Here is a 16,619-nt window from a genome sequence, read left to right as displayed (position 1 = left end):
GAAAGTTCTATTAGACAGTGCTGTTCTAGAACAGAGCTATATCTCTTTCTGGTTCTTCTACTTGCCTCTCCCTTTCCTTTCTGTTCTCCTGGGATTTTGAATTATGAGTCCACATTCCCAAACTATTCAAATTATGGACAAGAATTTCAAATCCAAACTTGCAGTCATGACTGACTTGCTCTTCAACAGGGCAAGTAAATTCTGCTCAGTGATTTATGGTTGATAGCATCCATGGAGGAAGTTATAAAATGGATCTAGACAACACTGGCAGAGTTGGAGACCTGGCAGTTACTGTAAGGTTAAAGATGGTACCACACATCTGTTTCTAAAGAGCCCATCTTATCACATTTGTATAGTACCATTTATTTATCCCCTGGGTTTCCATAAAAGGCAAAGGAGCAGGGGCTTGATAAGTCAATGTGCTACGTAACATTAAATAAGTTACTTGGATGATACAGTTGCATTAAAATTAGTAACACATGCCATGCATATTTTTTCCCAAGGAAAGCAAACAATATTCATATACTTGAAGAAATATTAGCATAGAAAAGCTGACTAAACTATGATACCTTCCTTACCAAATATTGAGCCAATTCCTTATCCCCCTAACAAATTCCCCATATACACATGATTTCACTTGGAATTCCTCCTGAGTAATCAAATCAACTCATTGACACAAACATTCCAGAGCAAATTAAAAACAAAGGTAAGAAGCTGTGTATGTGGGGGAGTGATTAGAAATCCTTAAGAAGATTAATGTTTTGATAACTTTCTCTGAAATCAAGTATTCTAGGATTATCTTATTACTCTAAGTTTTCAAATTTTGATGACTGGATAAAGGTTTTAATTTTTTTGTTTCTCATTACAATATATTCCAATGGCCAACACAATTTAGAACAATCAGCTTTTAAAAAAAAAATAGAGATGTCAACTCAGACTTCATTATGATTTTAAAGGTTTTTACATGCCCATTCTTAGGTACTGTCTGATCCTAACACTTCTGCAGCTGCTGGGTCCTTACCTTCAGGCTCTGCTCCCTAGAGCAAGGCAAAGATTAGCCCACATTTAGAGGAAGGTATAGAATGCCCTGTATGCAAGGCCCAGATGACATGTTCTAGCTCTATCTGTTGGCGTGGATGCCCATAAAACATTTTAGTTCTCCATGAAGTCTAGGTGTGGGTTCATCTACTACTGAGTTCCAGACCAGACACCCCAAGTCTGATGTGCCAGCAACTTGGGCCCCTTGACATTTTCCAGCCTTTCTGTAGCTTCCTGTGCTGAGCTCTCCAAATGGTACATGAAGGAATTAAGAAGAAAGGTGAAAGTGTGAAGCAAGGGGGTACACATATGGAAGGGTTCCAGTGCCAGCAACCTATGGGTTGCCAGGACAGAGGAAAATGTACAGAAGGTGTGTCTAGAATGGTGAAACTGTTATAGGAGGAATCTAGAAGAAAGTGGGTCATCTCAGAGCAAAAGAATTTATTGGGATTATGAGTTGTAAAATGATTTAGGGTAAAAGTTACAAGGAGTGTGAAGCTAGTAAAGATAACAGAGGTTGGAAAGGAAAGGGTGTGAAGATTAACTAGGGAATGTAGGGGGACAAACATGTGGGATAGGGAGGCAGACTTATTTGTGAAAATGATAACATCTGTTGTTATGTCTGAAAAACCAAAAATATTTTCATGCTGTATGAATACTTCAGGAAAAGTATTCAATCTGATGACAAACTGGCAAGCCAAAATTGATAGAGCATAAACCTTATTCTGGTCTATGTTTCAGCTCCAACATCTACCTTGTTACTACTAACACATACATACAAAGGTACATACCTAAATATATCAAGTATTGTATAATAGGTAAACCGGAATGGAAGCATTATCAAGTAATAACCCCATCCAAGCAGCCCCTGAAATTCCAAAAACAAAGTTAGATATCATTCTCTCAATCCCTAATATCTTAATTGCTAGTTAAGATTTTCATTCTTTTTTGTCCTTTTCATGTAATTTCTCCCTCTGCAAAACAAGGTTCCCTTTTCCTGGCCCACCTCATCCTTCTTAAAAACCAACTACCTTTGACCTCACTTCACCTAATACTATTATATTTTTCTTTTATACAATAATGTTTGTATTAAATCTGCTTGAACACTTATTCTGCAGCTACTTACATTAGCTGTCAAATTCAGTTGCAAGTTTTCCTCCCCAAATCATAAATATTCATTCTTTCCTTTTTAGAATTAATACATTAAAATGTGGTATACAGAAATAACAAGAAAGATAACCACTATTGCTACCTTGGACATTTGTATATAAATGACAAATAATTGTATTAACCACAATTATAAATCTCCAAATAGCTGCTAAGCTTGGTAATACTCTTATTATTTTAACAGTGTTGATTACTGCTGCTCTTATTATTAATTAGCAAATATATAGGGCTCTATAGCTTACACAGCATTTCTTATATGGTATATTGTGTTAATCTGAGACCCTCTGTGTCCATGGCCAGGGAGCTCTAGAGCTCTGGAGCTCCATTAGTGGACATTAGGGTCCCAAACACAGTCAAGCCCAAAACAAACTGGAGAAACATTGAACACATACAGAACTACTCCTTTTTTTTTAATTTAAAAAAGAAAAAAAAAAAATTCTTTTTCTTTTTTTTTTTGGCCACACCACACGGCTTGCAGGATCTTAGTTCCTTGACTAGGGATTGAACCTGGCTGGGCCCTCAGCACTGAAAGTGCAGAGTCCTAACCACTGGACCATCAGGGAATTCCCTAGAACTACTCTTTGAGTCATATAATTGCTCTAGGAATCTGTGCTATTCTACTTCAGAATACCCCAAAACAGCTACTTAGAAACTATTTTTAAAACGTTATCAAGTACTTCACAAAAAGGAGTGATGGAGTAAATTCTAAATCCAAGTATAAGAGGTGAGTGTAACTCCAAGAATAAGAAACTCCAAAAAGTTCTCTGGAGTGTTCACTATCAGAATACACACCTGACTTCCCTAATTTGACTGTGAATAATTTGAAGAGGGAAGAATGCCTCTTTATTCATCTCTAGATCTCCAACAGCAAAATATCAAGAACCTTGGAACACTCTTAAATGCCTGCTGAATTTAACTGAACCACCTCCTTGCTGCTAGCCCTTCAAGACTAATTTCAAAGATATGGCCAAGGCTCCCACAGAGATTACAAGTACTTCCCTAGGAGTAGCTTAAAATTAAGTAAAATGAAGCAACAAAGAATTCAGTAAACACTAACTTAAAAGTGGAAGATCTATTAAACATGTAGCAAACATTTTTAGACATGTAAATACATGTAGATGAAGTGCTATAAACAAGGCACAGAAAACTCTTCAAATAACTGGCATAGAAACAGGAAAAAAAAGGATACTTTCATTGGTTCATTAAGGAATAAAGGAAAAATGAGAAACCCAATAAATCTACCAAGGAGCTAGGTCAAGCTAACAGGTTTATATTCTGAATATTTCTTTTGTCCCTATCATACAGAGATCAACATAACCAAGTGAAAGAACTTTTAAGATAAAAAAGAGAGAAATTCCAGCTATGAAATAACTTGCCCTTGGTTGTGGTCTTGAAACAACATAGCTGTAGATCCTGTGGTCGGCTGTATTAACTTGCAAGGGTCGGGATGGTGGTGGGTTGAAAACACTTGGTACACCCTCTTGCTCATTCAATCTGTCCTGTACAGCAGCCTGAGAAGAAAAGAATAGCAAGAGCTTCAATGATGCTCAAATCAACCTAGAAGAGATGAGACAACCATTGCTGGTGTTTCAAAACAGGTCACCAGGGAGTATATATTCATGAACCTTTCTTTTTTTTTTTTTTTTAACATATTTATTGGAGTATAATTGCTTTACAATGGTGTGTTAGTTTCTGCTTTATAACAGTGAATCAGTTATACATATACATATGTTCCCATATCTCTTCCCTCTTGCGTCTCCCTCCCTCCCACCCTCCCTATCCCACCCCTCTAGGTGGTCACAAAGCACTGAGCTGATCTCCCTGTGCTATGCGGCTGCTTCCCACTAGCTATCTATTTTATGTTTGGTAGTGTATATATGTCCATGCCACTCTCTCACTTTGTCACAGCTTACCTTTCCCCCTCTCCATATCCTAAAGTCCATTCTCCAGTAGGTCTGTGTCTTTATTCCCATCTTGCCCCTAGGTTCTTCATGACCTTCTTTTTTTTCTTAGATTCCATATAATATGTGTTAGCATACGGCATTTGTTTTTCTCTTTCTGACTTACTTCACTCTGTATGACAGACTCTAGGTCCATCCACCTCACTACAAATAACTCAATTTCGTTCCTTTTTTTTCCCATTGCATGTATGTGCCACATCTTCTTTATCCATTCATCTGTTGATGGACACTTAGGTTGCTTCCACGTCCTGGCTATTGTAAATAGAGCTGCAATGAACATTGTGGTACATGACTCTTTTTGAATTATGGTTTTCTCAGGGTATATGCCCAGTAGTGGGATTGCTGGGTCGTATGGTAGTTCTATTTTTAGTTTTTTAAGGAACCTCCATACTGTTCTCCATAGTGGCTGTATCAATTTACACTCCCACCAACAGTGCAAGAGTCATGAACCTTTCTTTAACTTGCTATGGTGGGAGGCAATGTGTGGTGACGGCGCCAGAATTCATACACAGTAGAGGAGTACTAGGAACTTGTCTGGAAGCTCACTGCTTTTATTCAGATGGTATGTGTTATTTAGGGTGGCTGGGATACAAGGTGCTTCACTGTACAAGCGTAAGGAAAACCAACCACAGAGAACAAAGCAATGTAGACCGTGTCCCCAGAGCTGTGCAATGGAGCAATCCTGATGGGCTGGTGTTTGATGGAAGCTTGGCTTTGGAGCAGAGCAACTTAGGTCTGAATCCTAGCTCCAGCACTCAGAAAAGTTGCTTGGATTCTGTGCCTCAGTTTTTCATGCTCAAAATGAAGAAACAATACTTCTCAGGGTTAATTTGAAAAATTAATGAGGTGACCATACACAAAGATTCTAATACAATTCCTGGCAGACAGATGATCTTCAGTAAAAAGTCTCATTCCTTTCCTAACTCTGCCCCTGAAAATGGATATTTGTCCCAGTGTAGTAAAAAAATTTGGCCTTACACAAGAGGAGGTCTGATCTCTGCCTTCGACTTCTGGAGATAATCTATGTCACACCTGATAAGAGTATTTTTGCTATGGGATCCTAGGGTAGGGCTGACCACCCTAGAAAGACCAACCATGTAATTTAGGCTGGGGATTTTGGGTAATGCAGTATCAGTCAACCTAGAGACTGAGTTCAATTACATAGGCAACCAATCAAATGACTCATGCCTGTGTAATGAAGCCCCAGTGAAAACTCTGGACACTGAAGCTGAGGTGAGCTTCCCTGGTTGGTAATACTTCACGCATATTGTCACACAATTGTGCCAGGAGTGTAACATGTCCTGATTCCATGAGAGGAGTAAGGAATCTTTGTGTTTAGAACTCAAGACTCTGCACTAGGGCTTCCCTGGTGGTGCAGTGGTTGAGAATCTGCCTGCTAATGCAGGGGACACGGGTTTGCGCCCTGGTCTGGGAAGATCCCACATGCCGTGGAGCAACTAGGCCCGTGAGCCACAACTACTGAGCCTGCGCGTCTGGAGCCTGTGCTCCGCAACAAGAGAGGCCGCGATAGTGAGAGGCCCGTGCACCGTGATGAAGAGTGGCCCCCGCCTGCCACAACTAGAGAAAGCCCTCGCAAAGAAACGAAGACCCAACACAGCCAAAAACAAATTAAAAAAAAAAAAAAAAGACTCTGCACTAAGTTTCTCTTTCATTAGCTGATTTTAATCTGTATCCTTTCCCTGTAATACACTGTAACCATGAGTTATAATAGCTTTCAGTGAGCTCTTCTAGTGAATTATCAAACCTGCAGGTGGTTTTAGGAACACCTTGAACTTGCAGTTGCTGTCAGAAGCGAGGGTGGGGACTTCCCTGGTGGCATAGTAGTTAAGATTCTGCCTGCCAATGCAGGGGACACAGGTTCGAGCCCTGGTCCGGGAAGATCCCACATGCCATGGAGCAACTAAGCCCGTGCGCCACAACTACTGAGCCTGCACTCTAGAGCCCGCGAGCCACAACTACTGAGCCCGTGTGCCACAACTACTGAAGTCCGTGCGCCTAGAGCCCGTGCTCCGCAACAAGAGAAGCCACCGCAATGAGAAGCCTGCGCACCGCAACAAAAGAGTAGCCCCCTCTCAACACAACTAGAGAAAGCCCACGGGCAGCAATGAAGACCCAACACAGCCATAAATGAATGAATGAATGAATGAATGAATAAATAAAATAAATTAATAAATTAAATTAAAAAAATAAAAAGAAGAAGTGAGGGTGGTCTTTTGGAGGACTTGTGTGCCCTCTAACCTTGATAGTTGGCTTTAAACTTTGCCATGTGGCTAACTTCAGGTAGTCCTCTAGGTTTCATGTTTTCAAATATTAAGACACACTTCAATGGGGAAAGAATAGTGTTTCAACAAACGAGGCTGAGACAACTGGATATTTACATGCAAAATAATGAAGCTGACCCCCTAAACCACACTATATACAAAAATTAACTCAAAATACATCAAAGACCTAAATACAAGAGCTGAAATTATAAAACTCAAAAGAAAACATAGGTGAAAATCTTTGTGACCCTGGATTAGGCAATGGTTTCTTAGATAAGACACTAAAAGCACAAGCAATAAAAGAAAAAAATACATAACTGGACTTCATCACAACTCAAAACTTTTGTGCATTGAAGGACACTAACATAGAGTCAAAAGACAACCCCACAGAATGGGAGAAAATATTTACAAATCATATATCTGATAAGGGTCATCTAGTATCTACAGTATATATAAAGAACTTTTACAACTCATCATTGAAAAGACAAACAATCCAATTTAAAAATGGGCAAAGGATCTGAATAGACATCTCTCCAAAGGAGATAAACAAATGACCAAGAAGTATATAAAAAGATGTACTACATTATTAGCTATCAGAAAAATGCATATCAAAATCACAAGATACTACTTCATAACCACTAGAATGACTATAATATAATAAAAGACAGATGTTACAAGTTGTAGGTGAGGATGTGGAAAAATTGGAACCATCGTATACCCTTGCTGGGAGTGTAAAATAGTGTAGCCTCTTTGGAAGCAGTCTGGCAGTTCTTCAAAAGGTTAAACATAGTTATCATGTGATTCAGCAATTCCACTCCTAGATATATACCCAAGAGAAATGAAAACATATGTCCACACAAAAACTTGTACACTAATATCCACTGCAACATTAATGACAAGAACTGAAAGGGGAAACAATCCAAATGTTTATCAACTGATGAATGGATAAAGATATTGTGGTATATTCATACAAGGAATATTATTTGACAATAAAAAAATAAAGTATTGATACATGTTGTGACATGGATAAATCTTGAAAATGTATGCTAAGTGAAATAAGCCAGACACAAAAGGACAAATATTGTCTGATTCCACTTATATGAGGTATCTAGAATAGTCAAATTTTATAGTAACAGAAAGTAGAATTATGGTTACCAGAGGCTGGGTGGAGACAGTAATGGGAAGTAAATTGTTTAATGCGTATAGAGTTACAGTTTGGGACGATGAAAAAGTTCTAAAAATGGATAGTGGTGGGACTTCCCTGGCGGCGCAGTGGTTAAGAATCTGCCTGCCAATGCAGGGGACATTCGATCCCTAGTCTGGGAAGATCCCACATGCCACAGAGCAACTAAATCCCTGTGCCACAACTACTGAGCCTGCGTGCCACAACTACTGAAGTCCGCATGCCTAGAGCCTGTGCTCCACAACGAGAAGCCACTGCATGAGAAGCACACGCACCACAACAAAGGGTAGCCCCCGCTCACCACAACTAGAGAAAGCCCACGCGCAGCAACAAAGACCCAATGTAGCCAAAAATAAATTAAAAAAAAAAAAAAGATGGATAGTGGTAATTGTTGAACAACAATGTAAATGTAATTAAATTAATGCCACTAAATTGTAATGCCACTTAAAAATGGTTAAAATGGTAAACTACATACCTGGGTGAAGCCAGATTTTCTTCACATACTTCAACTAAAACTACATATCACAAAAGATTACAAGCAGAAGTGAATATGAAAATCCAGCTGTTTTCTATTAAGCCAGACAAAAAAGTCTGCAAACATTTACGTTAACATGTAATGAGTTTATTTATTTATTATTATTATTTAAAAAAATTTTTTGGCATTCGGTCTTCGTTGCTGCGCAAGACTTTCACTAGTGTTGCGGCAAGCTGGGGCTACTCTTCATTGCAGTACGCGGGCTTCTCATTGTGGTGGCTTCTCTTGTTGCAGAGCATGGGCTCTAGAGCACAGGCTCAGCAGCTGTGGCGCACAGGCTTAGTTGCTCCGCGGCATGTGGGATCCTCCAGACCAGGGATCGAACCCATGTCCCCTGCACTGCCAGGCTGATTCGTACGCTGCGCCACCAGGGAAGTCCCGAGTTTATTATTTTTAAAGTGAATTAATAAACAGAACAATTTCAGTTTTAATTTGTCATATGGTAATAGATATCAATAGATACAGCCCATATAAATAGAAGCTCTTTGGAGAAAAATACACATATTTTTAGACAGGCACAAAAATATCTGGGAAAAAAGCAAAAGAAATTGTTAATATTGCTATGTTGGGGGTGTAGGACTGAAAAATAGTGGTAGGCAAATGATTTGAGCAGGATTTTTTTCATATTTAATCTTAGGCTTTGTTTGAACTTCATGTTGCTGCAAATGGCATTATTTCATTCTTTTTTATGGCTGAGTAGTATCCCATTGTATATATACATGACATCTTCTTTATCCATTCATCTGTCAAAGGACATTTAGGTTGTTTCCATGTCTTGGCTATTGTGAATAGTGCTGCTTATGAACACAGGGGTGCATGCATCTTTTTGAATTATAGTTTTATCTGGATATGGGCCCAGGAGTGGGATTGCTAGATCGCACAGTAATTCTATTTTTAGTTTTCTGAGGAACCTCCACATTGTTTTCCACAGTGACTGCACCAACTTACATTCCCACCAACAGTGTAGGAGGCTCCCTTTTCTCCACACCCTCTCCAGCATTTGTGATTTGTAGACTTTTTAATGATGGCCATTCTGACTGGTGTAAGATAGTACCTCATTGTAGTTTTGATTTGCATTTCTCTAATAATTAGTGACGTTGAGCATCTTTTCATGTGCCTATTGGCCACCATCTGTATGTCTTCAAACGACAGTTATCTTTATGTATTTTATGTATTATTTTTATGAGTTACTAAAAGTGAAAAAATGTAAATATAGCATAATCCCATTTGTGTAACAAGAAAATTATATATAAATCTATATAGCCATATAAACAAACAAAAGTAGTCTGAAAGGATATACACTAAAATTTAACACTAGCTATCCATGAAATGATGGGATTAAGGGTGAGCATTTTCTTCTTAATACTTTGGAATTCTTTTCCTGTGTGGGTGCATGGGTATTTTTGCAACAAGTTTTTAATATTTCTATAAGTCATTTCATGTTAAAGCATGGTTGACATTATACCAGATTAATTGTAAAACAATAAATAAATAAAGCAGGGACAGCAATAGTAATAAACCAAATTAGAATTTAAAGTAAAAAGCATCATCTGATATTAACAAAGGATGTATTATTACAAGAAAGTTCTAACGGCCATGGGTCTTCATGCATCAAATAGAATAGTCAAACTATATAAAAGTTAGAACGTCTCCCCCACCAAATAAACATAGAATTTATTAATGCATTTTATTTGCACCATGTACTGCCTTCCCACAGCATATAGAAAAGCATTCTCTTTGATATATTTGTTATTAACATTGGGAAGGTTAATATTATCAGTACACTAAGCAGAGGTGTATATGTAAGAAAGTCTGGAAGGACATATAATATACTAAAACATCAAAAGTATTTATCTCGAGTATGGTTATTAAGAACTTTCATTTTCAACTTTATAAACTCTTAAATTGTTTGCAGACATGTATTGGTTTTGTAATTAGGAAAAAACAAAGACACTACCAATGGAAAATAAAGAAATCTATAAAACCACATTCAAGTTCATCATGTCAAGTAGTCTTATTAAGTAACCAGAAAAAAAAAGAAACAGCAGATTTTAATTGTACATTTAATAAGTTTGATTGAATACAGACACCAAACCTTCATCCCACAAAAAACACATTCCTTGACAACCACTGTTGCCAACGGTGGTTACTTCTAGGAAAGAAGGGAAAGAAAGGGAGGGGTGCAGACAGGGATGACATGCAAGCAACTGACAATGGGGGCTTCAATTTTATCTATATTTGTTTAAAAGAAATTTGAAACAAGTATTGCAAAATGCCTGCTTTCAGGAGCTGGATGGTAGGTACATGGTGGCTCCTTTTATCTCTGTATTTTTCTCTAAATTTTAAGTATTTAATTTTTTAAAAATATATATTTCATAATGGAATGTTATTAAATGACAAGGACCTTAATATATAAATATTAAATTATATAAATAAAATGAAAGATTAATATGAAAAGGATAAACAAAAAAAAAGCAAGCTACTAGGAATTCCATATATGTTTCTAAATAACTCTTGGGCCAAAGAAGAAAATGAAAAACTTTTAAAATACAGTTTCAGAAGAAAATTCACAGCCTTAAATGCAAGAAAGAGTACAAATAAATTAACCAAGCTGCAAATATCATAATGCTAAAAAAAAGAACATAAACCTACAAAAGTATGAAAAAATACATTAAAGAGAGATTTTGCTTAATAAACAGAAAAAAAAGAACTGATAAATATGAGCTTTTTATAAACAAAACAAATAAAATAGTCTCCAGCAAGTCTCGTTTTTAAAAAAGGAAAATAAGCATAATAAAAACAATGAGAAGAGAGGATAACAGAACAGACACAGAAGAGAGTAAATGATATGCTGCTTTGTATAGCCTATGCTAAATAACCTGGAAATCTCTAAGAAAAAAGCATCTTCTAAGAAAGCTTATCAACAAATAGATTATGAATAATGGGGGAAACCATGAAGAAGTTAATAAAGAACAGGCAGAAATAAGTTTTCAAGTGCTTTCTTTCAAATCTATGCTATCTAGGCTTCTCAACTCATTTTATCAAGTCAGTCATTTTACAAAGCCAGCATATGCTTGAAATCAAAGCCTAACAAGGAGACAACACCAGAGTATCATACACAGCAACATCATTCCCTCTGCCTAAAATGCATTCCCCTTAAATGGTCACATTCATTATTCCTTTTCATCATTCAGGTGTCAGCTCAAATATAACCTCCCCAGAAAGGCCTTACTTGACCACCCTATTAAAATAACTTTCCTGATCCTCTTTGCTCTATTTTCTATACTCATCTTATTCATAGCATTTATTGCAAAGTTCAATTACCTAGAATTAAGCTCCATGAGAGTAGGGACTTAGTCTTATTTGCTGGCATAGTGCCAGAGCCTAGAATTTAATTGCTCAAAAATAGTGCTGAATAACTAAATATCACTTAGGAGTATATTTTCAGAAATCCAGCACCCTATTCAAATAATATACCATAATTAAACAGTAATTTCAACAGATATCAAAAGGGTGCTTGATTAAATTCAACATCCACTCTTGATATATTAATATACCAAGAATGGAAGAACAGTCAATAAATATTTGAGAGCCTATGATGTACTAGGATCAAATCTATATGCTGGGAATACAGCAGTTAACAAAACCAAAAAAACTCTGCTCTCATGGAGCTTATTACATTCTAGTAGTTCTATCTCAAAACAATAACCTAACCAGCATCACACTTGATAATAAAACATCACAGGCATTATAGTGAGGACAAGATGTCTGCTATTACCATTATTAATTGAGACTGTTCTGAAGTTCTAGCCAATTCAATATGAAAAAAAAAACGAAAGATCCATATATTGAAAAAAAATCATGCAGTTGCAGATGACACAACTATCTAGAAAATCCAAAAGAATAAATTATAAAATATGTAAGAAAAAGGTTCACTTGATGGTATCTGGTTACAAACCAAATATTTAAAAACCAGTATTTTTCTCGAAGAGTAATTAAGAAAAAATAAAGAGAGAGGGACACTATACTGAGGGATTCGGTCACAATCTTTTCTATGATTTTATAACCTTTGATCATAATCTTCACCTTTCCCAAAAATTTATTTTTAAAGACTAAAGAGCTGTAAATTTGAAAAAACATCTATTGAGAGAAGATTCCTGCTGTGAAAAAAAATTTGTGCCACCTGCCGTCCACTGGCAATTCCACCCTGAAGCAGGCGTCCGAGACAGCCCTGTGTGGTGACTGCAGGCTCCTTTGTGATAGCAAGACAGTAGAGAAAGGAAAAGCCTTAACAGGGCGGTGGGGTTTTTTAATGGTATATTCATAGAGAAGACCTGCTACACAGGATGAATGAACCAGAGCTAAAATGTATCCAAATGGCTAAATCTCAAAACTTAACATGGATTGCAAAAGGAGGGACCTTGCAGAAAAGGTACAGTTTGTTACCTTTCACAAAAAATTTTCAGACATTCATAAAAAAACAAAGAAACAAAAAAGCACGTGTCTTTGAGATTTGTCATCAGACCACGGAAAAAGAAATATAAGTAAGCTCACAATGAATCCTATTATACCTCTATGTTCCAGTTATGCTGTTCCAAGGTATGGCGACATTGATCCATAGATTCTATGCCAGTCAGATCCTGAAAGATAAAAACAAAAAGTTACTTAGGGAAAAACCAACAGTACATATTGGATATTTTAACCCCTAATAGAATACTTATGAATACCGCTGGGAAAATAAAGTTTTGAAGGCAGATATTCAAGTATGGTAAAACGTCACTATTCAGAATTTATTCAGTCAGTTATTGTAGACGGTACTCCCATACAGCAAAAAAAAATGAAAATTTCTTGTCTTTTAAAACTTCAAGGCTTTCAAGACTACTTGATCAAAATCCTCTCAAATTCAAGTTTAAAAAATGAAAGACTTCTTCAACCTCTGCGCCCAGCAAAATAGTCTTTAATGTTAAACATCTATTCTGTTTATAATACATACTGATATAAAAATGCAGGTTTTCTGCAAATGTAATGCCTTTCACACTAACTTATATCATTTTACCTATTAGTATATAACCTAGCTTATAATACAAAATGTGTAAAACTTTTTATCAAAAGAAGTCTGTAATTCAGATGTTTCCCTCCAAAATGTACTTTCCCTATTCCCTTCTCCTTGTACTATTCTCAGGTTTCACTTTGTCTATGACCAAATCTCCTTGTCTGGCTCTTCTCCTATCCCCTCTAAATGTAGAAATTTCCCTAAGGATGTGTCCTTGGCTTTTGCCTCTTCTTGGCAATCCTCAATGACCCTTTCTACTCAAATGACACATAAATTTCTGGACCTGTCACCTCTTCTGAAGTTTAGCAGCATGTTTCCAATAGCCTATTCAACATTTCTACCTAGATGTGGCACCAGTAACACAAATGCATCATTTAAAACCACTGTATGTGTTAATGACATCACCACCTTCCAAAATATACAGGCAAATATGACATCTGGAACCTCAGCCTCATCTTTGAGTACTCTATCCCTTTAACTACACACTTCATCAGTAATCAAGTTCTGACTGTTTTCTGTATCTATAACCACATTTCCATTCCCTGAGCCGGCATCTTCAATCAAGCTTTAATGACACCTCAAGTGAATTGTCAAAATAATTAATTTCTCTTCCTCTTTCTAACTCTTCCCCACCTCCCTTGGTCTCCCCACTTCCCTTTGTGTGTGTTATTTCTCTGCTCAAAACTTTTCAGCTGACTGGATAATAAAATCCAAAATCCTTAGCTTGGCATTCAATTGTTTCTATAATGTGGCCCCAACCTAGCTTTCTACATTATTTTCTATTTCCCTTTAGGTGTCCGATACTCAACAAATCTAACAGCTTACGTGTACATCTAATGACCAGAATTTCCACAGAGCTAAATCCTAGCCTTCCTTCAAGGTCTAATACAAAAGCCAAACCCATCCATCCATCCTTTCATGTAACACATGTCTACTGTTTATTGTCTATTCTGTGTATTACTTACTATGTCCAGGGATATAGGGATGAATACAATACAGTCTCTATCCTCAAGAAATTCCTCTTAATAACCAGCAAGCAACAGGGAAAAGAGATTGATCTCAGCCGGCTAAGAATGTCGTAACATGTACTGGTGAGTCAGGAGCCTGAGATTCTTGCTTTGGTTCTGTGCCCTGTGATCAGTGACCAAACATGTTTTAATTCTAGCTTCCTTTATATACAACATGAGGGATTTAATTTGGACTATCTGAATATCCTTTCCAGAGCTTAGAAGAAAAAAACCAAAAATTGAAGTTTGCATTCTTTAGGTATGCAGTTGTTTATTTTTTTAAATTACACAAGTAGTATAGAAACTTTGCTTTTTTTCTTTAAACTGAACTAATTAATTAATTAATTTATGGCTGCGCTGGGTCTTTGTTGCTGCGCGCGGGCTTTCTCTAGCTTTGGCGAGTGGGGGCTACTCTTCGTTGCGGTGTGCAGGCTTCTCATTGTGGTGGCCTCTCTTGTGGAGCACAGGCTCTAGGCATGCAGGCTTCAGTAGTTGTGGTTTACGGGCTCAGTAGTTGTGGTTTGCGGGCTCTAGAGAGCAGGCTCAGTAGTTGTGGTGCATGGGCTTAGCTGCTCCGTGGCACATGGGATCTTCCCGGACCAGGGCTCGAACCCGTGTCCCCTGCATTGGCAGGTGGATTCTTAACCACTGTGCCACCAGGGAAGTCCCTGCTAATATATTTTTATGTTTAAAGTACTACAAAATTTTCAGTACTGCAACTGGAAAGCTCTGTTAAGAACTCTTAGAGCTCTGTTAAGAACCACTGGCTTTGACAGCTCTGACAATGTGGATTTTTTCCTGACCACCGCAGGCCTCTTACCAGTTTGGCTATTGCCTTCTGGCTTGTAATAGGATCCCCTTTAACTTTTGATTTCCTTACAGCCCACTGCAGAGAACTGGGATGTCCCGGGTTCCACTTCCTCTCTGTACATTCTCTTTAAGAATTGGACTTTACTTTTACCTTCTTCTCAGGGTATGAATGACCACTCTGTCTTTACCAAAAATGTTTTTTACCTCTCTTATGCACCTATTATTTTCTATCATCTATTATGACTATTTACACTCATTCTACTGCCTTATCAGAGGATGCATGCTCCTTAAGAGCAGTGTCTGTGATTCATCTCTATATAATGCTCCCCAGTACCTAGCACACAGTTAAGGGTTTAAAAGGCTGCAGAAAAAGTCTGTCCAAGTTAAAAAGACCTTTTAGTATAAGCTTCAATAATCATAGCTACTAAAGTGAAATCCTCTAGAAAATTTCACCAAAACTCATTGTACATTAATACCCTGGGGTTTTAATTAAACTCCATCTAGTCAGAACTAGATGCTAAGCTGGCTGTTAAAAACACATATTTGCAGAATCTTCCAGGAGATCAGTAAGTCAGGGATGGAGCCAAGGAATCAGTGGGTTTTTTGAAAAGCTCCTCAGTTGATTCTAATGTACAGCCAGGCCAGGAAATCCATGGTACTGTACAATTCTAAGTGGGACCAGAGATTATACGTCACTTATTAAAATAACTTTTTAAAAAAGGGGTTATAAACACTATAGGAGAGAACAATCAGGGTAACTGCACATCTTCAGTATACTGAAATAATTAACCTAATGCAAGCAAAACCCTTTTACTGTATAAGTAGTGAATCAGGGTAAACTAGAAGCCCAACTTGAATAAGCCTGCTTTTCAGTCACTGCTGATGAGTATTAAAAACATGCACTAGCAATAAGCTAGGAAAGGACTATTCATAGATCAACAAATATTCACTGATCCGGTATTCTAGATATCCAGGATACAAATACAGTCCCTGCTCTCATTAGGCTTGTATCCTACTACAGAGAGACTGAGCAAAACAAACCACACACATAGAGAAAATAAATGAACAAAAATTTAGGCTTGGGGATTCCTTAGGATTGGGTGCTCAAAGAAGGACTCTCCAAGGAGATAACATTTCAGGAGAGACCTGATGAAAGATAAGGGTCCAGTCATGGGAAAATATGTGGGAAGAGTATTCCAGGCAGAAGGACAAATGCAAAAACTCTGAGACAAATGGATACATGACACTATGCATTTGTCAAAACCCACAGAACTTTACAGCAGAGTGAACCTTAATGTACAGAAATTTAAAAAATAATTTAGAAGGTGAGAGGATCCCAGGATGGAACACAGACTGTGACAAAAGAATCTAATGGTATTAAAAATATATGAAACAACCTCACTGAATGGGGTGGGAGGAAAAGGTGTTAACCTAAGTAACTCTGGAAATGAGTGAAGTCTGTAAGACTAAAGGCAAAAGGAACTGCACACAAGCACTGTGCTCTAGTTGACAGAGTTGGTTCACTGTATATGTTCATTCTGAAGCACTATATCCATACACTTATACTGGAATTGAACAATTAA

General features: G+C 37.4%; 1 protein-coding gene across 1 annotated transcript in view; it reads right to left on the bottom strand.

Moving 5' to 3' along the window:
• FAF2 (Fas associated factor family member 2) overlaps window positions 1-16,619 on the bottom strand; it is a 64,544-nt gene that overhangs the window by 14,484 nt on the left and 33,441 nt on the right. The window contains exons 2-4 of the mRNA XM_068536406.1: window positions 12,738-12,806; window positions 3,582-3,716; window positions 1,830-1,906 (exon numbers count right to left, since the gene is read on the bottom strand). Of these exons, the coding sequence (XP_068392507.1) occupies window positions 1,830-1,906; window positions 3,582-3,716; window positions 12,738-12,806 (281 nt within the window). The remainder of the gene's footprint in view (window positions 1-1,829; window positions 1,907-3,581; window positions 3,717-12,737; window positions 12,807-16,619) is intronic.

The sequence above is a fragment of the Eschrichtius robustus genome, chromosome 2 (genome assembly GCF_028021215.1).
Source record: "Eschrichtius robustus isolate mEscRob2 chromosome 2, mEscRob2.pri, whole genome shotgun sequence".
NCBI classification, from domain to species: Eukaryota; Metazoa; Chordata; class Mammalia; order Artiodactyla; family Eschrichtiidae; genus Eschrichtius; species Eschrichtius robustus.
This window is presented reverse-complemented; position numbering and strand designations above follow the sequence as displayed.